Here is a 27,988-nt window from a genome sequence, read left to right as displayed (position 1 = left end):
GCCCTCGGGCGCTGCTCCATGTGGCATTTCCTGCCTTTGAGGTAGAAGCGCCTCCTTGAGCTAACGGCCTGTGAGTTAGCCCGGATTGAGGACGCGTCCTACGTCAGCCTCAGCCCTGGTTATCGCGCGGAAGAGTGGCTGGGTGGGTTAATTGGGATGGGGTTGCTGGCCTCAGATGGCTTGCTTTCTGAGGGGACACAGAGCGGGAAACAGAAACACATCATAGTGTGTCATCCTACGCTCAGGTTCCTGGGATAGCTAGGAAGAGAGAGCTGTGGGACCCAGGGAGGGGTCAGAGAAAGCTCCAGAGAGGAGACACCTTGTGGTATTCTCCAAGGCATTGGTAGGAGTTTCTCAGGCTGAAAAGATGGGAGGAGGAAGCACGGTCTGGGTGGAGGGCCCAGCAGAGGTCTAGACGTGGAGGTACGACATTATCTGCGTATTGGGGAACGGTGAGTCTCTTCACCGTCAGCCTATTGTGTGGAGGTGGACATTTAGAAATGAGATTGACAAAGTAGGCAAGAGTCAGGTCACGAAGGACATTGAATGCTGCGGCAAGGAACAGAACATTCGTCTTGTTGGCCCGGAGAGGTATAGGGAACCTCTTTTGGAATGTTACTTTTACTCACATTTCAAAAGAAGACCATGGGCAGGGAGGGAGCCCAAAGAGGTACTCATTAACCCAAAGTAATACAATGCTAGGGGCAGAAATTCAGGCAAAATATTTTGGATAGGGGAGTCTGTGGGTAAGAGTGAGGAGGGGCAGGAGAGAGGCCCTCAAATCACATCCCTTAGGAGAGGACCCAGGGCAGTGCCAGCCAGGCCTGGGCCAGCTCTGGGCCACCCACTTGAAGGAGCCCCCGATGCCTGGCCTGATGAGGTCAGCCCGCAGCCCAGGCAGCCGGGGAAGGGGCCGGCCATCTGCTGCGGTCAGGGCCCCCCCGGGAAAACTTTGTTCTGGGCTTGTGGAGCTGGAGCCAGAGCTTGTAATCCGCTTCTAGGCGGGTCTTGGCCAAGCCGGTCATTACCAAGAGCAGTCATCATTAGGAGCCGTCATAAACTGCCCTGATGATTCTCCCCAGACCTTGTTAGTGGCCCAGGCAGGCAGCAAAAGCAGTATTTCTGGAGCCAGCCCCGTCATCACTGCACTGTGCACGGTATTGGCCGAGGGACTGGGTCAGCATCGGCGTCGGGGGCTTTCTAGACGAGGGAGGTGAGAGGGGCTGTGGCGGCAGCAAGGGGCAGGGGGAGAGGCCACAGGTGGGGCGCGTGTGTGCTCACGCCTTGCATGTGTGGCTAGGTGGGAGGCGTGGACGTGGATGCTCATGTGTAGCTGTGGGACACAAAGGGCCAAGTGCGTGTTGTCATATGTGTAGTATATCTGCCCGGCGAGCGTGGCCATGCCCGTCAGTGGCTTGTCCAGTGAAGAGCAGCCTGCCACTTGCAGCCACTCTGGCCTCTCCAGGCGCTTCGCCTCCGCTGGTGAGGTCAGAGGCTTCCCCTCACCGCCAGCACTTCAGAGAGAGGCCTTTGAGAACACGCCATGGATTTCCCCACCTCAGGAAGGCTTTAGGGACATCTATAAAGGCTTTCTCCATAGCAGGTCTTTGTGCAAACCCAGCGCCATCTTTGCAAGTCTGGGGAACACGCCTACAGTCTTGGTGTTTTGTTTCTCACCTCAGATGCTGACAAGGCCTCTTGGTGTTTAGGTTTTAGTGTTTGCCACAAGTCCATTTAGAACCGCTGGTTCTCTGGGCAGGAGTTGGTTCCTTAGCAGATTCGAGTAGTTAGTAGGGATTATCATGAAGGACGTGGTGTCATCTCAAGGATCTTCAGAGTATATTGGAAAGCACACACATAGCCTTAGGAGTCATATAGACCTGAGTTCAGGGCCTGGTTCTACCACCTACTGCGTCAGCCTGAGGAAGCCACTTAAAGTCTCTGAGACTCCATTCACCCACCTGTCAAAAAACAAAAATAAGAACTCTGTGCCAGGAGATGATAAGTGATGAGATTGAAAATACCACAATTTCTGGGTCCCAGGATCTCATTTCAGTACTGACACTCAACAGCTTTGTGAGTCAGGCCAGTTCATTAAAATATCTGAGCCTAGTTCCGTAAGCACACTGAAGGGATTACCTGAGGGGATCGCTAACGCTTCTTCTAGCTCTGGAATTGTACTATTTTCTTCCTCAAAAACTCTGTGATTTGGGTTTCCTGATCGAATATCTTGATCGGTGGCTCCCTGCTCCGCAGGTGTGTTCACTGGGAACACTAGGCCTTCATCATCGGCGTGCGTGGAAGAGAAGCCTGTGTCTAAGGGTGTGCAGCAGATGAAAAGTGTGTTGGATGCCCAAACTGAAGAGCTGAGTTGGGGTTGCAGGCGTCTGGCACAGGGCAACACGTCGTTGCCCCGTGGGTCAGCATTCCCGAGGGCCTGGGCGGCTGCTGAGCATCCTGACCTCAGCCCCCCTCTCCTTGGACTGGTCCCATGTTGGGATCCTTTTCCTGACCACATTCCCAGGGCTCTCGTTCCTCCCTGTGCTTACTCAGAAGCCCAGGAATGAAGGGCACAGGTTCCCCTTCGCCAGCACGGGGAAGTAGAGCACGGTGGGAAAGCAGCTCGGAAGCAGGGGGCACGTGCCTTCTAGACCTCCGCCTGGAGTTGTCATGCCAACTCCACAGCTGACCAGCTATGAGACTTCGGCCTAGTTCTTTTATTTTCTCATTGCCACTCAGGGATAATTGTGCGTCCTTGTCAGAACCGACGTGTAGACCTCCCGAGATTGTATTGAAAAGTCCTAGAAATGGGAGGTGCAAATTCACGTCTAACAGGTTATCTACCCCATGGCAGCCGGTCACAGGTGCGATCTCACAGTTTGGCTTGGCAACCCCACGAAAGACTTTCTGTTCAAGTAGGGGCTGTCAGCACGCCCAGTGTTGCTGTATTTTCCCTAACGCGCTCATAACACAAACCACACACTTGGCCTTCCTCAAAAAAGACAAAAAGTAAAGGGTGAATGCGGTTTACAGATATATCAAATCTGAACGAGGATAATAATGGTAATATTTTTCTCAGGGAAGTTTAGAAAGAGTTTTGGAGGTTATTAAAATATAGGCTGATGTGACCCCTGATAATGTCTGGGCTCATGGAGGGCGGCAAATATTAACTGAGAACTGAAATCCAAGGCACTGGGTGGGAGAGGACTCTTGGAAAATGTAGGCCTGAGACTTTATGCCAGCCTTGCCCCCAAAGCAGGGATGGCAGCTCCTGCAGATGTGGCACATCTGGGAACCTCCATCCTTCAGTCGAGAGTGACTTTCATTGGTACTCTCTGTGCGGTTCCTCTGCAACGGGGTCAGGTTGGATGTTCCCACTCTACAAGGGGCCTGGCAGTCCTCGTTCCATATTCTCTTCTCATTGGGCGATTCTGTGTGTTTAAAGATGTCTGCCTCCTAGGACCACAAGTGCCATGACGACAGTAGATGAGAGAGCTGACTGAGTTGGTCTGGTCCAGTGAAGGGAAGACGTGTTCTGCGTAGCTCTTGTAGAAGAGGCTTATTGAAGCAGTAAAATCTTGATCAACAAGGCAATGGGGTCTCAACCCCAGGAGCTATTCGAAGGCTGAATGGCCTCTTTGCCATGGTGGGAGAACTTCCTTCCTCGTGAGGCTGTTAGATGATTTTCCTGAGGAAGGGGGAGGAATAAACTGGGGCCCCAGGTCATTAGATCACCCAGCAACGTGGAATGCCACTCTGGAGATGTGTTTCTATTCAGTCATGGGTAGACCCTTCCCCTCTTTTCAGCAAGGACAGGGACAACTTCTCGGTGTGCCAACTCAATCTTGAGGTCATTCTGGCTTGCGTGTCTGCAGGGAGGCCCGGATGGCTTGGAGCACTAGGGTGGCTGTGACTCCTAGGGAGAGAAGCCCTTCCAGTTGCCAGAAGGAGGCCCAAACGGAGCTGGAACGAAGTGCAGGCCCCAGTCTGGGCCTCCCTCTCCTGCCCTTTCCTTCATACAGGCAGAGCCATCTGGTCCACCCCCACTCCCTGGTATCAGTTTTCCTGGTGACTTATGAAAAAATCCTTTCCTGCCTTCACAGTTGTGTAACTGTGTGTGATGGGGGAGGGCGGTGAGAAGGTTGAACGTGAAGCTGCCCCTTCACTGGGAGAGGAGAATCAATAGATTGTGTTGATTTTTCTCTGTGACTGACAGCTCTTTGCCTGGAGCCTTCTTTTCTTACAGACTTAATGTGTCTTCTGGCAGATTTCCTTGTTTTGAATGATTACTCAAAGCAGAGAGCAGGCAAGCCTCGCAAAGGACTCGGTGCTTTCCTTTTGCTCATCATCCACCCCATCCCCCTCTCCCGATGCTCTCCGGGGAATCGGTCGGGGAGCAGAATTGAGTTCGGGCCAGCCGAAAACTCTCCGCGCTCCTTCCTCGACCTCCAGGGTTCTTAGCATGAGCAACCCAGGATGGCGTTGAGAAGCTGCCTCTTCCTTCTATGGGGCTCTCAGCATCTGGGATGGTCCTGTGGAGCCCCACGCCCTGAGAAAGTCTGGCATGAGACACCAACGGACGCCTACCTCCGACGTGGCCCGGGGTGTGGTCTGGTGGTGTTCTCTCTCATGGGAGCACCCACCTATGTCTTGGTCCCTGCCTCATCTCCGAGGGCTCCTCAGAGGCAGGCAGGTCAGGGGCTCCCCTGGACAGGCCCCGGGATGGCCCAGTAAGCTTCCCGAACTGAGGGGATGGCGTGCTGGGCGGCAGCCCACTGTTTTATCTGATCGGCAGTCCTGGGCCAGAACGAGGACCGGGCAGCGTTTCCTCGATTCTGCCTGATGGCTGTGGGGCACTGGCAGGGAGGCCTCTGGTCCCTGCTTCCCTCCCGCACCACAGCCACATTTCTTACAGGAAACGACTTATCTGATAGTGAGCCGGGGTTGCACTTCTTCAGCCTGGGTGGAGCTCCGTTTTCTGGTTTCTGGCTCTTGGTCCTGGCGCTGAAGTCGCGAGAGGAGGCTTGCTTGCGTTTGGAGGTGGGAAGGGAGGCTGTGTGACCCCGTGGGCTGGAACTGGAGGGGCTGGGGGTCATCTTTCTGAGACAGGGTGTGTGAAGGGACAGAAACGAGGGCAAGTGCTTGGGAGGCGAGGGGAGGGGGGAGACGCATTGGCCACGGGGAGTCCATGGCTCCGGTTCCAGTACCTGACCGGCTGCTGACAGCCGAGATTGTGGTCCTCCGTCCTCCCAGCCTCTGCAGCGGGACTTCGGCTGGGGGGCCTCTTCGGTCCCCTCCCACTCTAAGAATCTGTGCTCCTATGTCCCAAGTTAGTGTTCTTCCAACACACACACTGGCCATGAAGCAGAACTTCCCCTCAAAGGAAGCCTCACCCTGAACTCCATTATAGAAAACCGGTCAACACAGACTGCGGGGCTGGAAGAGCAGGGACCTGGAGGGGACTGGCGTGGCCGTGACAAAGTCCTGGGGCACATTGGACATACACTCCGTTACAAAGTTACTGGACCTGGGGACACGGTGTCTGACCTCAGAGAAGAAGGGCTGAGATTCTCCTAAGAGACCCTCAGGCTCTACTTTCCTCCCAAATGGACCACTGGGGACGTCACCAAATGTCCCCTGGCCTAGCAGCTCTGGATGCAGATGATGACAGTTCCATCCAAACTGTGGCAGCCTGTTAGGCTCCAGGCAGAGGCCCCGTCCCCACTGCTGTTGGCCGAGCTGGAGCTCCCCGGGCACAGCCAGCCCGGCTTCAGCTCAGCGGCAACTCTGCGTCAGGCTGAGGCTCCCAGCTCTTGGGGAGCCAGCGTGTGCCCCTCTCGTCCCTGCCTGGGGAGATTCTCAGGGGGAAAGGCCCTCCAGCAAGGGTGGTTGGGCCCTAATGTGTCACAGCCTCTTGTGGGGCAGCACATTTTCCCCACCGTGTGGCCGAGCCACCCGAGAGCCCCTGTGCTGTATCTGGAGCCACAATTCCCTCCTCCCCTCAGACCCTGCTTCTGAGTCAGGGCTAAGGAGCCGTGCTCATTCCTCCTAGACGTCTCCGGTGGTTTTATTCCTTCCTCCTTCAGTGATGGTGGCTCCTGGCACTGCCTGTGGATGTGTCTGCTTCTGTATGGGTCCCACTCACTAAGAAACTTAGCATTTTAATTTCTCCAGGAAGTCCCAGGTACTCACGTAACAAGTCAGTTGCAAAGAAGTGGTGTTGGTGGGGTTGGCGTCGGGGAGGGATCGGGGCGGGGGCGGTCACAGCTCCTGGTTGTGCTCTGGCCCTGCTAGGACACCCGTGTACGGTGATAGGCTGGATGGAGCAAAGGAACAGGGGCTAATCAACTCTCTGCATTGGTTGAACTAATCAGTAGTTATAAGAAAATTGGAGGAACGCGTTGTTTTCTCCATCTCAAAGAAGTAGTTGATCTGGGAGGTTTTATAAGCTCAGCTGCTGATTTTCATCTGATCTTCTGGTTCCCTCCCCTGGACTGTCTTTTAGCAAATCTTGAGAATGGCTGAAAAAAGCAATCTGGTGCCTACATGTCATCTTTCCAAGGATGGTTTCCCCGGGCTTCCTATCCAGCCACCAGTTCTGCCTGATAGGGAAGACGAGACATATTCCCAGGAGAAGGCCTTAGCGATCATTCCATTCCCATTTCAAGTGGAGAACCCACAAACTTTGTAGAGGACACAGAGGGGGAGATAAATGTGACAGTCCCCAGGTGTTGCTCTAATTCCATCAGGTCAAGGAGAAGTGCCTTTGTGGCAACAAAGATGTGGCTGTGTCCTGACACTCAAGAAATAAAGATATTGAAATCTAAATGACAGAAAGAGGGGGAGGACCAGGGCAGGGGACCCGTGCCATCTAAAGTCGCATCATAAAAAGCAAGAATTTGAATTCAGCAGGGCTCTGTATGTGAAATAGTCGGAATCTTCCGTCCTGGGGAGTGGGAGGAAGAGCACGAGATCATGTACAGGTACAGAGACTTCTTGAAAGACCATAGGGAAGAGAATCACAGTTCTACAGCTGGGGTTATTTTGGCGTGAACACAGTAGGAAACTGTATTTGTACCCCTCTTCTTCTCCTGAAGGCAGAGGGTTACTTAAAAATTGAGAAGTCCGCGGAAATAAAACAGTGAATGAATGAAGTATAAATAAGTCATTACTCTGTACATATATATAAGTTACACATATAGTTTATTTTTGAAGATGTAATTAAGCTTTGAAATGGCCATATATTCACATGGCATTAAATAAAAATGTTCAAAACGGTAGAGATTTAAAAGTAACAGGAACAGTTTGCTTTCTCATACATGAGCTTGTTTTTGCTTCGCACATGTAGCCGGTTACAGCCAGGTGTAACTGATCACATCTGCAAAAGAGTAGCTTTCAAAACCACAGTCTGAGGTTCCAGGTGGAAAGGAGTTTGGGGGGAAACTCTATTCAGCTCACTACAGGGCTCTAGCGCCAACCCTCCTGAGACTGAATCCTAGCTCTAGGTCACTAACTGATGTCTTTTGGGAAATTAGATGCCTAAACCTGCTCGTCTTAAAAGATGGATGATAGGTGGCGCCTGGGTAGTTCATTGGGTTACACGTCCAACTCTTTTTTTTTTTTTTTTTTTTAAGATTTCATGTATTTATTTATCTGAGAGAGAGAGAGAGAGAGACGGTAGGAGAGGGAACACAAGCAGGGGTAGTAGGAGAGGGAGAAGCAGGCTTCTTGTGGAGCAGGGAGCCCGATGTGGAGCTCGATCCCAGGACCCCAGGATCATGACCTGAGCTGAAGGCAGATGCTTAATTAATGACTGAGCCACCCAGGTACCCCAGGTCCAACTCTTGATCCCAGCACAGGTCACAATCTCAGGGTCATGTGATTGCTGGGCTTGGAGCCTGCTTAAGACTCTCTCTCTCCCTTTTCCCCTCCTCCCTCTCCAAAAAGAAAAGGTAGATGACCATAGTGCCTAGTTCATTAGGTTCCTGGGAAGATGAACTATAAGGCTTTGACAGTCAGTACGAGGGATCCCTAAGGTCGACTTGGTAGGTGGTCGTCAGAGGCATTACGAACTCACAACTACACAAAGCAAAGGCAGCTTCATGCAGTGGCTACTGACATGTGAATCTTGGGAGGGGTTTTCCACTGAGGAAAGCATCGCCAGTCTGGAGTGCCTGGATCGGCAGAGGAAATTCCAGGCCTGAGATGGGAACCCAAGGGCACTGTATCCCACATGGCAGGGCCTGGCTCCTGGTAGCCACTGGGAGGCAGGGAGTGGCTTGGAATAGAGCCAGTGGCTCTGATGTGTAGCTGCTGGGGACGGGGGGTGTTGTAAGACCTATTTGCTAGCATTACTGGCATGTCTGTGAATGGAGCTGCAGAAAACCGAGAGCCACGAGGTACACTGTACAGAGCCCCTGACATGAGATGGCGTTTGCCGTGCAGCCCAACCTGGGAGAGTCACCTCTGGACATGGAGGGCAGTCGGCTCCCCAGGAAGTGCTTGGGTAGCCGTGCCCCCCAGCACTGAGCTCTCTAACGCATTGCTCCAGCAGCTCAGTTGAAACTCTTCAGGAAAATAGAGACCCTTGAAAAACTATATTTGTTGAACGTTAGGCACAATAGCTGCCTTTTCGTGGAGGAATCATGATCAGGGTAGACTTGAGCGCAGGCAAACGGTCCGCAGCTGTGCATGGGGATCCTAGATCTCGAGACCGCGTCGCAGGTTTGGTTTCTCCGACCTCGGCTCACACCCCGGCGGGCTGCTGATCGGAATCAGCTTGGGCATGCTTGCCGTGTTAAGGAGAGTTTCACAGCAGACCCCCCACTTTCGACAGATTGGCCCTGTGGCAATTATTTATATCGTGTCTCTCTGTGCACATACGTCCACAAAAGCTGGAAACGGGTCCTGGTGTTTCTACAGCACCCGACAGCTGACAAGACGCATTCCCACTTACCGACTTCCCTGAAATCTTGGGATGGGAGCCAGGAGCTTAGACAATTTTGTGTTCCGAAGTGACTGTGCAAGGGCTCGAGCTGTGCTTATAAGCAAGGTGACATTTGTCTTCCATCTTCCCCCATCTGTGCTGTCACATCCACCATCCTCTGCTGTGACCCCGTTTCTCCAGCAAATCCAGGAAAGACCAGCCCAGCCTCCCAGACTTTTCCAGCTTTGTTCCAGGGCAAAGCTTGCTGGTGAGGCCCGTGTGGTGTGGTTGGGGGGGTGGGAATTGGGGGGTGGTGTGATGCATGCCCTTAGGCACAATCCCAGAGGGGGGTAGGGAGGAGCTGCAGGAGAGCCCTCCCCCTGGATGCCTGGGTGGTGCTCAGGAGCCCAGGAAAGGAACGAGGCAAAGTGAGTGCATTGGGTCAGCTCTGCTGACCTGCTGTAATGGGCACACCTGTCGGGGGAGCTGGGCACTGACAGCATTGTGCCCTAGGGCTCTGAGCCAGAGCCACTGCCCCTGACCCCTGGGGCTTTGACTGTCCTCAGTGGACAGGGATGCATCTATGTGGAGAGTATTGGGGCAGATGGGAAGAAAACCTGACTGGGACTTGGTAAATACCGAGACAGCATTTGCCACCTGAATGGTAGGAAAGTGTTTGGGAGTTGGGCGCATGGCCCCAGAAGGTGGTCCAGACACCTGTTTCTTGTTGTGTTCTGTCTCCTCAGTACTCCAAGTCTTTGCCCTTTCACCAGACTTCATGTCGGTCTCCTTTGGGCTGGGGCTATTTGTCCCTTCTCTGGGGTCCAGGGGACCACAGCCTTGCAGCCATGGGGAAGTTTGTTTTTGGTCTTGTCTCTTTCTAGTAAGTGGCATTGCCAAAGAAACAGAGAGGAGCATAGTTGGGGGGGGGGGCATCTGTGCTCCCCCTGCCTTCATTTCCCCTGTACCAGACCTGATGGGTGGGGAAGGTATGCACCGTGGGCCCGGGCTCGGGCTGGACCTTGGTGTCTGCAAAGGGCCACAGTTGGCCAGATCACTAGGGCAGCTGGGTCTTCTGAGCCTCTCTGCTGTTGTACAAAGCCTAGAAGGGTGGGGGGGCTTGGGGGGAAGAAACAGAACATTTAAGCACAGGAAGTTGGGTAGATATGTGGGGTCGGAAAGAAATGTGAACGACTAAGAAGCACCTAATATCAGGGGAGGGGTGACATCAGGTCCTGAGATGAGCCTACTGTTTCTGCCTCAGAGCAAATCCCAGAATGAAGCATCTGGACGTAGGCCTCTTTTTTCTTAGCTTGGTGCTTTGGAGAAGTAAGCCAGAGAGGTGCTTCTCTCTTCTGAGTTGTTTTATACCTGGAATGCCCTTGGGATGGGAAAGGGGGATAGTGAGTCCTGAGTGAGAACATTCCCTCACCTCACACTGGAGAAGCAGCTAGCCACTGTGGAAGGACGACACCTGAGGACAGGCGTCTTCTGTTCTGCTTATTATATCCCACATAGCTCTGTGACTCAAAACATTGACTGGTTTCCTCACTAAACTGAGGGAATGGCTCGGAACTTCAGGGCTGTGTCCTAGGGTTCCTACCAGCTCGATGGTGGTTCTGTGCTATTGGACCCTGGTCGGCCCCAGTCGGGGATGTCTGTTTCGTTGCTTTGGAAGTGTTGGGACCTCCTGGGTTAGACGAAGTGTACCCTGTTCTCTGATCTGTGCATCTGCTGGGCAGTTTTGGGAGCCCAGAGAGGGAGAAGGTGGGCTCTGCTGCCTCCTGTTCACTGGCTCTACACCAGTCACACCCTCCTTACCCAAGGGCCAGTTCCTTGTTGGGATGACCGAATAGTCTAGTTTGCCTGGGGCAGTTTCAGTTTATTCCTATTGTCATGGCATAATAATCAGTTACCTTCTTTCTGTCAAAAGTGTCCTAGTTTGGAAGCTCAATTATAGTTGGTCCCCCATCCCATGACCAGGGTGTCTCTGTGGTGATCGCCCCTGGGAACTATGGGGTAGCATTAAACAGTTTTTTTGGGGGGGTGCCTGGGTAGCTCAGTCCATTAAGCATCTGCCTTCGGCTCAGGTCATGATCCTGGGCTTCAGGGATCAAGCCCCGTGTTGGGCTCCCTGCTCAGTGGGGAGTCTCCTTCTCCCTCTGCCAGCTGCTCCCGCTGCTTGTGCTCTCTCTGTCTCTCTGACAAATGAATAAATAAAATCTTAAAAAAATTTTTTTGGGGGGTGGGAAATCCTGGGCAAAGGCACGCAGAATCAGTAGATACTTAATTCAGTGTCTCCTGGGATTTCTGTGAAAACCTGCGTCCCCTCCTGAGGCGGCAGAACCTCTCACAAGGAGCAGAGAGTAACCTCCGAACACTGTCGATGAGCCGAAGAGTTGTGAACAGCAGGTTTTAAACATGTCATTTGACCAAATCTTTTCCTGAAATGACTTCTTTTTTGGAGAACTCTGCCCCCGCCATTGTAACATACGTATGTATTGCATGAAACTTGGGTAATTGTGAAAAGCACATGAACAGGGTAGATGTCGCCCATCCCCTCAGCACCCAGAGACAGCGGCTGCTAGCATTTTGGTGTATTTCTATCACTGATAGGCACAATCTTGCAGAGTGATTTCTTTGCTGTTAACCTCATATCGTAGGCATTTTCCATCCAAAAAATTACTTGGCAGTTTTCCTCATCTTGGGCCTTTAAGAGTGGAGATTTTGACTTAAGTGTTTCACCATATCCGGTTAATATCATCTTTAAAAAAAAATATTTTATTTATTTATTTATCAGAGAGAGAGAGAGAACAAACACAAGCAGGGGAACAACAGGCAGCACAGGCAGAGGGAGTAGCAGGTTCCCCCGCTGAGCAAGGAGCCTGATGTGGGACTCAATCCCAGGACCCTGAGATCATGACCTGAGCCGAAGGCAGCCGCTTAACCGACTGACACCACCCAGGCGTCCCTCAAATTAATATCATCTTAATTATCGGTACCATTCCAGAGTTTCAGTGGCACCTCTCTGTTAGTACTTCTTAGGGACAGTGTTTGGGGTAGACTTGCTGGAGAACATTCTTTGCATGGTCAAGAGAAGAAACAGGGAGACCCAGAGGGCAGCAGGTGCATTCTGCATGTTCGTATGGACCTTTTCCGAGCACCTTCTGCGCTGGAGACGTTAGACAATGACGACCTTGCCTTGGCTCCTTCCGGCCGAGTTAGCTTCTCCTCTGATAGGATTCCCATTTTGTGAGCTGGACTCCCTGGGATCAAACTCCAGCTCTGCCTTTGACCCGTTGGTGAATTATTTGAACTATTCTGCCTCCTGCTCTGCAAACAGGTTATGATGTCAGTATTTCCCTCATGGGGTTGTTAGAAGATTCACGGAGTAGGTATGTGTGAAAGGCCGAGACCGGTTCCTGGCTCGGGCGGGTGTTCAGTGGTTGCTGGCTTTGGTGGTGGTCATCAGTGCTAAGGCAGAGAGTTTTGGGCAACAGATTCCAGTCTCACCAGTAAGGGTGTGGCCCTCAAGGCAGTGAGTTTGCTGTTTAAATCTCTATTCATTTGGGTATCCGATAAATGTTAGATTGAACTCTGGGATGTGTTCAGCATGACACTAGTTGATAAACAGGGATGAGTATGGTCCATGCCTGGCAGGGGCTCGCAGTGGGGAGGCGGGCAGAGAGGGCACACTCATGGGGAATTAGCATGCTGTGCCCGATCATGGTTCAGACAGGGAGGGCCACCCAGGTCAAGGCTGGACCAGTCTGGGAGGTGTCGGAGACGATGGGCTGTTGCTGGTCCAGAAGGATGGTTAAAAAAAAGCAGAAATTTTGCCTGCAGTGCCTCTTCTGCCTTTCGAGGGATCCTCCGAGAAGACACTAATGGGATACGAGCTAAGGTGTGCCTGCCACCAGTTCCCGGAGGCACTGGGCTCACAGCTTCCTCAGGGATACCCCAGCCAGGGCCAAGGGCCAGCCAAGGGATGAGGGTACACCCTAGGCCTCCTCCCCCATCTGTCAAATGGGACAGCATGCAGACGTGCTGGTCACCGTGCTTGGAGTGCGTCGGACTTTTTGGGGCTTTTGTAAAAGATTCCTTTGAGGATAGTGGATGCACAGTGTTACATTCATCTCAGGCTTACAACAGTGTTGCAACCTTTCTCTATGTCCTGTCATGTTCACAACAAGTGTAGCGACCATCTGTCCCTGTATAACACTATTACACACACATCCACTACATTCTCTGTGCTGTGTTCTGGGGCTGTCTTTGAGTTTAGGCAACTTCACCGCCAGGACTGGACTCTCGTGCCAGTGTGTTCACGGTGGGCCCTGGCTGTGGTCGATTGAAGCAAGGTCCCTGGGTGATGCCAGCGGGTGAGGGAATCAGTTGTTGTCTGAGATGGAGATCCTTTCCCTTGGTGATTAGTGTTTCTATATTGGATTTCAAGACAGAGAAAGGAAGTAAGATGATTTAGAAAGATTTTTGCCAGTACCGAAATGGAAATTGAGATTAACTGGCCCAGTCTTCATGGAGACCCAGAGAAGTAAAGAGATCTACCCAAGTTTATACAAAATGTTAGTGTTGGGAGTCCGTACTGGAAGCTGGAGGTCTCACCACTGAAAAATGCTGCCTTTTGCTACCAAAGCCTTTGTTTGCCTGACGTTGCGAGAGCCCCCTCTGAGGAGAGGGGCCCCAGAGACCTTGGTGATTCTGAGAATGGTGCCAGACTAGCTCGCTTAAGGTCAGCTGGGTGTCGGACGTGTCCATGTTGAATGTGCTGACTTCAGTCAGAACCTCAGTGAGTTTGGAGGCTGTAGAGCTTGTTGGGCCCTCAGGATGTTTAAATGCCATCCCGGAAAAAGTCCTCTGAGTACACCACTGTGAATAACCAAGGTGACAAGTCAGAAAGCCCGCCCTAGGCTTCTCCTCAAATCCTTTGAACTGGTGGTCTTCAGCAGCATCAACATCACTGATCACTAGGGAACTTCTTTTTCTTCAGATTTTATTTATTTATTTACTTATAGCACGTGAGTTGGGGGAGGGGCAGTGGGAGAGACAGAGAGAATCTCCAGCTGAGAATGGGGCCCATCTCAAGACCCTGAGATCATGACCTGAGCCGACATCAAGAGTCAGCCACTTAATAGACTGAGCCACCCAGGCGCCCCTCGCTTGGGAACATTTTGTGTTCCCAGGTGGGAATACAAATTCTGGGGTCCTGTGCTACTCCTGAATCAGCCACCGGGTCAGCAGTCTGCCTTTTAACCAAGTCATCCCAGTGATTTTGATGACACATCATTCGAGGACCTCTCTCTTAAATATCTCTCAGAGACAGGGAGATCGCATGGCTTTTCAGATCCACACCCCACCTTTTTCCCTCCAAGAGACCATTCCACACCCCACCTTGCCATGTGGGTGACCGCCGGGGGGTAGAAAGGGGAGGAATGGAGGAAACCCAATGACCCCTCAGCAGGAAACACTGTTTGCCTTGGCAGGTTTGTTGGGGCTTGGAGCCAAGATTCAATCAATCCTAATGATTGACTGCATTTAAGCAATTCTCCTATTCTCTTCCACCTCCTGCTTGGGGGTGGAGCAGGGAGCTGGGGCTTACTGGGAAGGAGAAGGGCCAAAGCTCCTCTTTGTCCCACTCTGAGGCCCTTGGCCCTGCTGCCAGGGCTGCCAGTGCACACGTCTTCCCAAATAAAACCACACCAGGCAGCTCATTGCTCTCAAAGTGGGGTTTTCATTTTGCGCCATTAGCTTAAGTCAGTGGGGATTTAACGCGATCCATGAAATCAAGCAATTAGGCAGCGGGATTCCGGATGGCTGACACGGCTGCTGCTGGGCTGTGTGTGTGAGTTTATGTGAGGGTGTTGGGAGGGCGGGGTAGCCTCCTCTCTCCTGCCTGACCCCTCCACCCCCAACCTCCCCAGGACGTCTGGGGTTCAAAAAACAGGAGAATCTCAATGAGATAGTTTGCACCAAATAAGTCAACTAAGGAGCATTTTCTACATCTGCTGTTTTTTGGTGTTTTTTTGTTTTGTTTTGTTTGCAAATGAGAGAAGAAGAAAGCTGCTTCCAATTGATTTTTGTTCTTTGTTTTTTTGTAATGTATGTCCCATCGTCAGTAAATGCACATAAGTATTGTGTGTGGTTTGTGGTCTGGGGGTCCACTCTGAGTTGCTGTGACCAAATGCAAGCTTCTTTCTTTGCTTAAGGAATGAATGATGCCAAACACCGGCTCCTGCTGGGAACAGAGAGGTCTGTTAAGCTCCCATGGCAGGACCTCTGTCAGTAGGACTCACCTGGGCCCCGATGCCTCAAAGCCAGCTTGCCCTGGTGTGCCCCGACCCTCCACAGCAGGGCGGGAGGACGCTGGGGTTTCTCTCAGTCAAATCCTGACCCAGTGCTGTGACCAAATCTCTTTTGCGCTGTTGGATTTGGGTGTGACGTTTGCTGCCTCACAGTCGCCCACCCAAGGGATTTGTGAAAATGGGGCCAGGAAGGAGAAGCCAGGTCTTCTCTGTCACAAGCACTTAGGTAAATCTTGCTATCTTGAATGGGCTTTTTCGTCTGGAGGAGGGGTGTCGGCCAAGTCCATGGAGCTGATGCATGGGATGCCCATCTGTGGGCCTTCCTGCTCCAGGGGACTGAGAACAGGTAACTTTGTAAAGAGTTTTCCAGTCTTATCCTCCTTTTCAAGTCATCTGTTCGGGATCTTCAGCACTCTTTGCAGAAGAAAGTAACTGAAGACAAAAGGCAAGTTACTAGGAGTCAGGGTATGGTCTGATTGTGTGCTCCAGGATGACTTTTCATTGTCCAATTGTCCCCCGAATCTGCCAGGGCCCCATCCATCCCCTTTCTTTCTTGCTCCGTGCTTGGGGGAACTCTGGAACAGAGCAGAGAGCTCTGGGTGGAGAGGCAGGGAGCAGAATTCTTACTTAAGAAGTCCCTTAAGAAATCCCTTAAGAAGCCCTAACACCCTTAAGAAGCCCTAACACCAAGCATCACTCGAATGAAGAGCAGAGGACCTGGAAATGTAATTTTTGTGTTTCTTTTAAGATCTCGCATTTTGTCACTTACTTGTAGTTTATATACATTTAAGTTCTTTACTAGGCTATAAAATTTCTTAAAACTTGAGGTTTTTGAGTCAAAACAAATGCAGTTTAAAAAGTCATGGTGTTAAAATGTTTCTAACAAAAAACTGCAGTCCTCTCTATGATGCCTTCCCACCACTAATTCTCACAACCCACAGGTGATATTTTCTAACTAATTAGCTATTTCTTTTGATACTTAGCAAAATGGAGTCAATAAATCACATTAATTTTTTTAAAAAGATTTTATTTATTTATTTATTTGAGGGAGAGCAAGGGAGAGAGAGAGAGTATGGGCCGGGGGGAGAGGCAGAGCGAGAGGGAGAAGCAGATTTCCTACTGAGCAGGGAGCCCGACTCTGCGCTGGATCCCAGGACCCTGAGATCATGACCTGAGCTGAAGGCAGATGCTTAATGGACTGAGCCACCCAGACATCCCTCCTGAGGTAGTTTCCTAAGAAAAGATATATGGAAGACAACTTTTTTCTAATCACTGAACTGCTGAAAATGTCCTTATTCTATACCCAGGCACTGATTGATAGCTTGGTTCAGGGTAGAATTTGGGATTTTTTTTTTAATTTTTAAAATTAAATGTTTTTAATTAAAAAAATTTTTTTTAAAATATAAAATTATTTATTTATTTGACAGACAGACATCACAAGTAGGCAGTGAGGCAGGCAGAGAGAGAGGAAGGGAGAAGTCTCCCTGCTGAGTAGAGAGCCTGATGTGGGGCTTGATCCCAGGATCGTGGGATCATGACCTGAGCTGAAGGCAGAGGCTTTAACTCACTGAGCCACCCAGGCACCCCTAGAATTTTGGAATTTTGAAGGTGTTGATCCATTATCCTCTAGCTTCTGTTGTTGCTATTGATAAATTCAATGCTATTCTGTTTGCCAGGTCCTCTGTACTAGATATGTAATCCTTTTTCTCTAGAGGACTTTAAAATTCTCTTTATGTTGATGTTTCTAAATATCATGACTGGTTGAGTGGGGTACTGTTAAATCTGAGAACTCATGCTTATTTCTGGAAATTTTCTTGTATGATTTCTTTGGTATTTCTCCCGTCCACTTTCTTGGTTCTCTCTTGTTCAGATGGGGAGGCTCCTGGCTGACTCCCTGTGGCTCTTTTCCCCATCTCTTTGTCATTTTGTTCAGCTGAACAAAATGACAAAGAGATGGGGAAATGAAAAAATGAAAATGAAATGAAACTGTTTTCAACTTCATGTTATAAAAGCATTCATCTAGCATTCCTACATTTTAAATATCCAAATATTCTTTTTTGTTTTCTGAACATTTCTTCTACTAGCTTTCTGTTCTGGTTTTATGAATATGGTAACATCTTCTCTAATATTATCTTTGTAGAAAGTTCTCTTGGGTTCCCCACGTGGTCTCTGTTATCTCTGAATTCTCTTTTTGCCTGCCTGTTTTGTATATTTTGGTCTCTGTGGTTCACACTTCGGGGCTTTGTTTAAATGCTTGCTGACCCTTGGCTGGCCATTCAGGTCGAAGAGTGAAGGACTAAATTGGAAGCTCTGTGTGTAACTTGTGAAGCCTCATTTTAGAGCTTTGCTGGTGGGGGAGCTGTAGGTCTTTTCTTTAGGAATACTAGTTTCTTTAGCTAGGAACCCCTCACACCTCTCTGGGGGATATAAATGCAGTGTTCTAAGGCCTGAGGGACTCACTATTTAGTGTGCAGACTGTCACTTAATCCTATGGAAGGAGTCCAGCCCATCACCACCTTGCACTCCTTTGCATCTGGTGGGCCTAAGCCCAGAGTCTGTCTGGTTCGAAACTTCTTAAAAGAATAAACCTTGGCTGGTGCTGGAATCGGTGAGGGACTCTTACCAGATTTATGGCCCAAGGCTAGTGGATCTGGGTGTCTTTCTACAGATGTTTAGCCAATTCTCATATCCAGTACAACCTCTGTAATGGAGTTCAGAAGTACCCAGTGGCCCCAATTCATGACCATTTCTGGGTCCTGCAGTGTGGGCTGGCTTGTTTCTTTCAGGCGTCCCTATCCATAAGCCGCTAGGTTTCAGCTTTTCTTCTCCCTGTCAAGCCAGCGTTCACCATCCATTTGCTTTCTATTATCCTGCAGGCTGTCATGTTCTTGTTTTCTTGCATGTGTTTATAACTTTGTTTTTTTACTATGATTTTAAACTGACTGCAGAATGGAGTGCAAAGGGTTGTGTGCGCCTGATCTAATGTGTTTGGCTGGAAGTAGCCAGTAGCAACTCTTCACAGACAGTCCAGAAGCTTCATGGTTGCGGGCGCCACCTACCTTTTCTCTTCACTTTCCCATGGTTTTAAGCTCCCTGGAATTCACCCTCAGCCTTCCCACAGACCATCAGTGACCCCCAGATCATTAGTAGAATGATCTCGTCTCACACTCATGCTTCGACGCTGCAGCGTTTGGGACAGAAGAGCATTTCCCTAGTTGAAAGGCCCTCCCCGTGTGCTTTCTGAGATGCTTGGGTGCCTGGTTTTCCATCTGGGCCTCCGACGAGTTTCTCAACAACCCTTCCTCTCTTCCCAGTGATGGTGCTGCCTGATGGCCCTCGTTCTCTCTTTTCTCTGTACTTGGCTCTTCACTGTGATCAGCCGAGTCACAAATCTGATCACTAACGTAGCTTTCCCACCTTTCACATCTGATCCTCCTTGCCCTCCCGCTGAGCAATTCCACGTTATTGGTTGCACAAAGGGCTGGTTCTTGACCAAGGGTTGCCATACATCCAAGCGCCCTGTCTAGGTAATTGGACGCATGGTGGCACCATTAGTGGAAGAGGGTCAGGAGGAAGAGATGGTTTTGAAGGGTTTGAATTGGGTGTAAGAGTTTCCTGTTCTCATTTTAGTCTCAGAACTATGGCCAAGCCCCATGGGGAGGCTACCAAGAAACTGAGCAAAAAATGTGGTTTCAGGTGACTAAAAGTAGAATGAAATTTTAAGGGTCTACCTGAAAATAAGGGGTTATTTATTTTAAGATCAACGAGAAAGACCCAGACAGCCCCTCATCGCAACCATAACTTGGGCTTTCAAAGTTTCTAGGTCTCTTAATTCTTGCTGGCAGTGACCAGCAAGTTGAGAGGTGGGAGTAATATTCTATGCTTAGAAGATGTTAGGTTGTTGCTAGAAAACAAAACAAAACAACCTGAAGTGTTTTTTTGTTTGTTTTGTTTTAGTTCAGGGTCTAGGTGTTACAGGGAGCCGAGATCAAGGGCCTGGGGTACTTGTAGCATTTCCCCCCAGGGTGAGAAGGGCATGTGAAGAAGAAGACTGAGCACAGGGTGGGGGGTAGTGCCAGAGATGAGATCTGCCGGCTCCCCAGTGTTACTCGGCATGGGCCCCCTGGACGGTAGTGCCTCCCAGGCCGGCAGACAGGCTGCACTCTACACTTTACAGATGCAAGACTGAGACTCAGGGAACTCAAAACCAGATTTTGTGGTCACACAGTTAGAACCCAGGACCCAGGACTCTGTCCCGTGCCTCAGCTGTTGCCTCAGCTGCTGCCTCGCCTCCTGGGGCTCCTCCTGCCTGCCCGCACCACCATTTGCATTGCAAACCATGAACACAGTCTATGGGCAAATCTCTGGAGTCCAGGCCCTGTCTGCGTGGTGGAGGCCGGGTGGGGGAAGAGGAAGTGGTGATCAGTTCCAGGCTGCTCCTAGGCCAGCACCCACCCCTGTCCCAGAAGCCCCTGGATGTGGTACGGTGGGGGGCTGTGCACATATCCACAAGGCACAGAGAAATCAACCTTGGACGGCTAATCGCCTATCCAAACATTGTTGGTAATCTGCATCCCTAAAATAAACCCTTAAAAGATGGAAAGATGTTAGTAATTTCTGGCCATATGTGCCTCCTCCTTCCTTACTCTCTCCACCTCAAAAAAGAAACTGAGCCAAATGGCAAGAAATAAAGAGCCTAATGCATAACACATTTCCATCATTTGATTTCCCCTCTCCCCTTGCTGTCCCCCACCTATGTAAACTAAATTCCTTTACACGGTCATGGCAAAGGAACATTAATTTTTGATTTGAGTTGTGATTAAAAGCAACACAATCAAAAGAGTGAAATAGTTTCCACCGAAGCAATATCATTTTAAACCCAGTCATAGTGTAGTATGAAAGAGTGTGGTCTTTGGGGTTAAGTGTGGGTTTTAATTCTGATTTTATCTCTTACATACTGTGGCTTCGGGTTGTCATTACTTAACCTGAGCCCTTCTCCTTGATTGTAATAAATAATAACGGTGCCTTCTTAACGTGATTGCTGTGAGCATTAAATCCGGAGCCTCGCACAGAGCCATCTATCCTGTGCTCATCTGTAGAGTCTGGCCCTTGAAAACCAGTGGCTTCCTCTGCAAAAAAGAGGGTGGCCTCCATGGGGTGCCTGGGTGGCGCAGTTGGTTAAGCATCCAATTCCTGGTTTCGGCTCTGCTCCCTATCGAGCCCCATGTCGGGCTCGTGCTCAGTGTGGAGTCTGCTTAGGACTCTCGCTCCCTCTGCCTCCCACCCCCCATACTCTCTCTCTTAACTAAATAAATAAATATTAAAAATAAGAGAGGGTGCCCATGTTGTCAATTGGGGTATGCACTCATTTCAGCTGATGATGTCATCGATTGCTTCTATAGCAACGTGGGGTTCCCAGTCTTAGACTTTGGGAAGTAGCTTGGGATTCACCTAACACTGTGGGGTCACTTTATTTAGAGGATCTTGTGAAAGGAGTAGAATTGTTCTTAACTGCTTACCTTCCTGTAGCACTCCTCCCCGCCTTTCTCTGGTTTGTGGTTTCTCCTAGTCCTGTGTTCTCTGTTTTGCAGAGGGGAGGCAAAAGAAGGAGACTTGACTTTGCCTAGGCCTGGGCAGTGAGTCTCCTCATGCTGGTCCCATATTCAACCCTAATGAGAACTTTTCTCATTCAGTGAGCCACAGACCAGAACAGTTGAAGTCTTTCCCCAAGTGAACCACCAGGCGCAACGTTTGCAAGCCCAGAAGGGAAGCTAAACCAGGTGTCGGCTTGTGGGGTCACGTCTGGGGTGAAGTCCTGGACGGGTGGTTTCTGTTGCTTTCTGTTTGCCACACTCCTGCCTGCTGTCCCCACCACTCTCTGTCCAGAGTGGGGCTGGGAATCAAGCATAATCAGAAGTACGGGGCAGTGGCTGCTTTGGGTGGGGGAAGAGCTTAGAGAAAGGAACTCTCTGGGAGGCTGTGCTCAACTCACTCCCATGTGTGCTGGGAAGCCTGGACCAGCCTCAAAGGTCAAGGTTAATCCTCCGCGAGAGCCTTCTGCTGCTTCGTGCCCAGTTCCTGAACTTTCTGCTGCCCTTGGGAGGGAGGCATTTCTTAAGGGATCCCAGGCCTTGGGTATTATATGAGATTAAGTAGACTGCAGAATCTGGAACTCTTTTTGTAAGAAAAAGAAAGCATTGGGAGCGTTTAATTTACTGACTTTGACACATTCATTAAAGGTTTGTTCCCAGGATGTTCCCCCCATCCTTCCTATCCTCGGGTTAGCCAAGGGTGTGTTTTCTCATCAACTAAATACTAAATAATAAAGCCTTTGCAAATACAGTTTTTCCTTTGCCAGAGCAGTCTCTTTCAAGCAGGAGAGTCTCTTCTACTGTTTCGTAAATGAAGTCCGTTTGAAATGTGGGTGAAACCAGGAAGTGAGTCTGAGCTCTTCCCCCTTATTTGCTTGGTCCTCGTAGCCGGTCCTCTAACTGTGAGGTTCATTATAAAAAATTTTGCAGCCGTAGAGTCATCATGGACTGCACAGTGATTCAAAGTGCACATTTAAGACATTGGTTTAGGCTGAGGATTAATGACTTTGGCCAAGTAAACTTAACCCCCCCCCATGCCAACGCTTTTCTCATCTATTAAATGGGAAAAATAATTATACCTTCCTCATGGAGTTGTTAGGTTTAATTGGGGAAATTCCTGGAAAATACTTAGCACACTTCCGGGCATGCCATATGCTCTGTTAATTGTTCGCTAGTGCTATTCTGTTCAGATTCAAGCCTTTCCTCGTGGAGTGTGGATGGGAAATTTGAGTTATTAAAAAGAGGCCTGCTAATTTTGAATTTACAAGAATTCAGAGGATGCACAAATTCTCTGGTAACTAACGTCTGGAGAATGGTTTTCCTCTCCTTTGGAACTATCTGGCCTTGCCAGCTTGAGAGGGGACTTGATTTTTGTAGCGATGCTGAATTGTTAGTGCATACACATCTTCTAGAATGCCTCCACGCAAATTCAATTATCTTCACCGTCAGGCCTTGTATTGTAGCCATCACTACGTTTCCTGTCTATACGTTCACATTAGAATAATGTTAACTCACAGTCTGTAGAGCCAAGGAAGAGGGAAGGCCAGCTTGGTAGGTAGGCTCTTCCTCTCCCTGCAGAGAGCTGAGCCCATGTCCCGCGTCAGACTCCGGGAAGTCCTCGCTTGGATTTCTCTGCCAACACTTCACCAGGAATTGCTCGAATCTGTCAAAAGCTCAAAGCAGAGTTTGATTCTGTGTGGGTCTACCCAGTGGAAAGAACATTTGTGGCACCCGTTAGTGGTGGCTTTGTGGTTGATGGAACATTAGTGGTACCTGCTGTCAAAACTCCCTAGAGGCGCCATGGTGGGGACTGGAATTTCTCCAGAGCAGAAGTTGGACACTGATTTTTTTTTTTTTCTGTGCTCACTTTGGCAGCACATATACTGATTTTTTTTTCTTTTTTTGTTTTGACAGAGAGAGAGAGAGAGCACAAGTAGGCAGAGAGGCAGGCGGCGGGGGCGGAGAGCAGACTTCCTGCCAAGCAGAGCGCCCCATGAGGGGCTCGATCCCAGGACCCTGAGATCATGACCTGAGCTGAAGGCAGAGGCTTAACCCACTGAGCCACCCAGGCACCCCTTGGACACTGATTCTGGATGCACTCAAGCATAACTGTTTGACACACTGTTTAAATCTCCCACGGGGTGCCTGGGTAGCTCAGTGGGTTAAAGCCTCTGCCTTCAGCTCTGGTCATGATCCCAGGGTCCTGGGATCGAGCCCCACAACGGGCTCTCTGCTCCGCAGGTAGCCTGCTTCCTCATCTTTCTCTGTCTGCCTCTCTGCCTATTTGTGATCTCTGCCAAATAAATAAAATATTAAAAAAAAAATAAAATAAATCTCCCCATTGCTGCATGTGCACACGTAGATTTTGTTGGTCTGGTTTACAGTACCCAACTTTCAAGGAATTTTAGGTCCTTTGGATGTTAGAAATCTAAACCAATGGCTTTCTCTTTAAAAACAAAAAAGCAAAAAAACTCAGGGTGACTTTTTTCTTGGAATCCTGAGGCCCACAGCGTTAAGAGTATATGGATTATATTCAAGTGTATGAGCCCCTTCTTCTCTGAAAGAATTGTATGATATTTTGCGTCATTGAATTAAAAAAAAAGAAATATAATTTGGTACTTTTTTTAAAAAAGATTTCCTTTATTTATTTGAGAGAGAGAGAGAGAGAACAGGGAGGAGCCCGATGTGGGACTTGATCCCGGGACCTTGAGATGGTGACCTGGGCGGAAGGCAGATGCTTAATGGACTGAGTTACCCAGGTACCCCTATGATTTGGTTCTGAAAATGTGTTCCGGAATGTCACAGAGTCCCAGGGCAACTTCCGAGTTACCATTAGACACCACAGAACTAGGGGGCAGAATCAGAGTGCAGAGATGACTGAGACTTGGTGTTTATCTGTAAGACTGCCTCTTTCTTTGACTTGCCAGTTGCCTTTCATTTTGGCCTCCTCTTGCATCCAAAGTTCGGGTCATTGTTTTAGATGGAAAGCTGTGTTCTAAAATCCTTTTTCTCCCTCCTTCTCTCCTCTTTCCTTCTTTGCCTGCACCACCTTTAGCCCTGAGGATGAAAATCAAAGAAGTGAAAAAAGAGAATGGTGACAAAAAGATTGTCCCCAAGAAGAAGAAGCCCCTCAAGTTGGGTCCCATCAAGAAGAAGGAACTGAAGAAGCTGGTCCTGTACCTGAAGAACGGGGCCGACTGTCCGTGCCACCAGCTGGACAACCTCAGCCACCATTTCCTCATCATGGGCCGGAAAGTGAGGAGCCAGTACTTGCTGACGGCCATCCACAAGTGGGACAAGAAAAATAAGGAATTCAAAAACTTCATGAAGAAAATGAAAAACCATGAATGTCCCACTTTTCAGTCGGTCTTTAAGTGATTCTCCCTGGGTGGGTTGGGGAGGGAGCCGTGGGTTGGGGTGAGGGGTGGGGCTGAGCAGAGAGCCCTGGAAGCCGGAGGTTCACGCTCAGTGCTCCTTCGGTTGGTAGAGGACATTGTAATCCAGTCGGCTGTGCTCCGGCAGCATCCCTACGCCTCCCCTTCCATAGCCACGCTCCAGACCCAGTACAGCCAGTATTTAAAACCGCATGCCCAGGTAAGGAAAATCATTTAGGTTAGGAAGTCTTTTAGGATCTACAGTGCGGAACAGCACATCACTGAGTAAAAGCAGGTGCAAACCATTTCAACCCGAGATGGCCACTAAAAAAGAAAATTCTGCCGGTAAACAAACAAACAAAAAACAAAAAGAAAAACGAGATTGGGCAAAAAGTGAGAGACAGCAGCAAAAACTCAGCTCTGCAACTTTCTTTATGTTGTTCCAAGTTGCTTATGGATCTCCCAGCTGATCTAGGCCTTTGGAACTAGAACATTCCGACTATTGGTCAGATGTGTTGCTTTCAGTTCCAGAGTAACTTCTCTTTCTGTCTGCCTTTGAGAGAAACACACGACCACACCTACAACTTGAGATCGATTCCCGAAAGCCAGTGCAGGGGGAGAAAGCACAAGGACAGTATGTGATAGTGAGAACACAGGGAGGTCAGGGCTGCTCTGCCTTTCCATGTGATTGTCTTTTGACACGAATCCGCTAGTCTCTGGTGGCATGTACGTGGCGGTTAGCATCGGCCTCCGTGTGTGACCCGACCTCCGCACGTGTGGAGGGCCGCACGTGCCTGCCTTTGTGTGGGGAGAAGGAAACACCGTGGGGACCAAACCTGCGGCATGAGAGAGACGATGATTTTCAGACAGAGAAGGCAATGTTTAGTGGTTTTCAAAAAACATAGTTGAAGAAAAAAAACAAAAAAAAAATTAGGAACAGCCCCACAAATTGCTAGTCAGTGTGAACTGTGACTGGGGGAAGAGCTGAGTGTTCTCATTTCATCTCTCTGCTCCTTTCACTTTTTTTGGGGGGGCGGCAACAACAACAAAAACCCTATTTACTTTTCAGCATTAAAAAAAAAAGTCTACATTGACATTTGAAAGGGGTACTGGGCTGAGGGTCTTTTGGTGCATTTGAGGCTCCTTTCCAGAAGGATAGCTCTCTCACTGGGCATTTGGGGTGGGGGGTGGGTTTGCCTGATAGTGGAACCATGTGGCCCTCTTTTCTGAGGCGTTCTGGATTGCCCTGGCCCCAACCCAGAGCCAGTCAAAGCTCACAGTGCTTCCTGTGTTTTACTTTCCTGCGACCAAGTGGATTTCTTCCAACCTGATTGCCTGTAGATCAAAGAAATTCAGTACAACCCACCTGCCTGTCCTCTGTACTTAAAAACAAACAAACAAACAAACAAAAAACCAAAAAAAAATTTTTTTTAAATTTCTGCAGAGGAAGAGTTAAACCCAAAGTGTCCCCATCCAAGGAGAGAGTTTCAAAGGCAACGCATCTCTGCAGGTTTTCCCGAGTGCCCTAAGATACTTCTGAAAACCCTTGCGTTTCATAGACGACGTATAGAAACTCATTCACATAAGCAGCTTTACTCATCTGTTTGGCGACTAAGAAATCATTCTAAGCAATTAATGTTCACTTGCCCCTTGAGCCCGAATCTTCATTCTCTGTAACACCCAGAGGTGGTGAGTTAGTAGTTGTCCCTTTGGGCGAGTGTTTATACCCAATCCTGAAGCGCAGTGTGATGCTGGAAAGTGTCACCCGTGAGGCTCCTGGACGGACATAGAAACGGTGGAAGATTCTGTTAACTTCTGAAAACTCCAGTCTGCCAATCCGCATGCCAACTTCATTACCTACCAGAGGGTTATCCTGATATAATTAACCTCTCACAAATAGTGATCCTATTATTTTAACACTTGGTTGTTGTTTGCTTGTTTGTTTTGGTTCCCTCTGACCTTTAATCATAAAGTGTTGGAGATCTTAAGTGATTTGTCTGAAATTTTGGATGATTCTTAAAAAAATGTGTATATATATATTAGTTAATTAGAAATATTCTACTTTCCTATTGTTAACTGAAATGCTGAACGATTTCATGGATGCACGGATCTGGGCCTTCGTTTGGGTGGCTTGGGTTGATGAACTCAAGAGTTCAGTGCTCATATGTATCTGCTCATTTTGACAGAGAGCATGTATGCAACAGGCCTCTGTCCAAAGCAGGGCCGTAGGAAGGGCTTTCCGCAGAAAGACTGAGGAAAAATGGGCGGCCGTGCTGCACAGCTCTCTAAGTGGGAATTCTCAGGTAGGAAGTGACATTTGCAGCCCAAGTTCACAGTGGACTGGCAGTGTGAATTGCAGCTGTTGGTTTTACTCCCACCAGACAGTCCCGGGGCTTGTGAGTTTCAGTGCGTATTTGAGAGGCACTCTATCCCTCTAACACATCAGCAGTTTGAGGGCACAAAAGGGAGGCTGTGCGGCCAAAGCTGCATTTTTATCACAACCTTTGTTTTTCTCAACCAAGGGTATGACAAAACCAATGTGTAGACCATCGGCTTGGTCATCGGTTTCCAAAAGAGGAGGTCGGTATGTGATCTGGTAATTGTTGCAAGTTCAAAGGTCATATGTGTAAAGGTTAAAAATCATTCTGGGTAAAATCCTGTGAAGTCATTGGCAGCACTCAGCTCACTCTTTGAAGATTGCTGATTCTCTGATGAGATGAGAATCCCAAGAACACTACTTTTAGACGATCCTGTGTAACCCCTGGCTCTTGCTGCCAGGGCATTGGCAACGAGGGCCCCCGAAGGCAGAATCCTGGGTCAGAGCTCGAGTTTTCATTTGGATCTGTAAATTACAGAAATCTCAGTGCCCAAACTAGAATGTGTGTTTCTCATCAGCCTCCCAAGTAACTAGTTGCTCTGTTGGAACTCCGCAGATGTGGGCTCGGGCCATCTGTTCCTGAAGCACACCTTGGGTGACCCCCAGGGAATAGCTTCCCGGCCATTCTGATCTGTCACCAGCAGATACATAGGGCGTGGGTGAAATTCCTGTTTCCTCTAGTCCCCTCCCGTAGCACTCCTCTTTTAGAGTCTAAATCTTTTACAAAAGCTTTGAATACTGTGAAAATGTTTTACATTCCATTTCATTTGTGTTGTTGTTTTAACTGCATTTTACCAGATGTTTTGATGTTATCACTTATGTTAATAGTAATTCCCGTATGTGTTCATTTTACTTTCATGCTTTTCCTGCCATGTATCAATATTCACTTGACTAAAATCACTCAATTAATCAATGATAATGTGAGTTGTGTCTTCTCCCTCACCCCTCAATGATAGACCACTGCCCCTCCACATCCCCTGCTTGAGTTTCTTCAGTGAGGTTCTCTGGTCTTAGTTTTACCGCTTTGCGGTGGTAACTGGGTATGGGTGGGCCGGAGGAGCACCTGGGAGGCGTTGCCGACTCCCCTCATCTCCATCCCACGTTGACCATCTGCTCCCATGGATAACTTCCAGAAGCGTTTCTCCCGGCTGTGTGTGTTTCAGACCAGAAAGGTTACATACTTGTTCTTCAAAGAATGTATTTTTCAACCCTGCCTTTTCCGTGTTTTGGGTTTCAGATGCTTTCTCCTCTTTAGCCAATTCTGTGTTAATTTGAAAACTCTCTGGGACCTGGAGTCTTAGACCTGTATGAGATCTTAGAGGAGACCATGTCCAGCTGTTTCATTTATAGATGGAGAAGATGAGATGGGGGATGGCTGGGGTTTCACAGGGAGCTTGGTGTTC

At 49.2% G+C, this 27,988-nt stretch overlaps 1 protein-coding gene across 1 annotated transcript in view; it reads left to right on the top strand.

Moving 5' to 3' along the window:
• SFRP1 (secreted frizzled related protein 1) overlaps positions 1 to 25,593 on the top strand; it is a 43,291-nt gene extending 17,698 nt beyond the window's left edge. Inside the window, exon 3 of the mRNA XM_080796027.1 lies at positions 23,890 to 25,593. Within this exon, the coding sequence (XP_080652153.1) occupies positions 23,890 to 24,212 (323 nt within the window). The 3' untranslated portion in view covers positions 24,213 to 25,593. The remainder of the gene's footprint in view (positions 1 to 23,889) is intronic.
• The last annotated feature ends 2,395 nt before the right edge of the window (positions 25,594 to 27,988 follow it).

Source organism: Martes martes (genome assembly GCF_963455335.1).
Source record: "Martes martes genome assembly, chromosome: 2".
Taxonomy (NCBI): domain Eukaryota; kingdom Metazoa; phylum Chordata; class Mammalia; order Carnivora; family Mustelidae; genus Martes; species Martes martes.
This window is presented reverse-complemented; position numbering and strand designations above follow the sequence as displayed.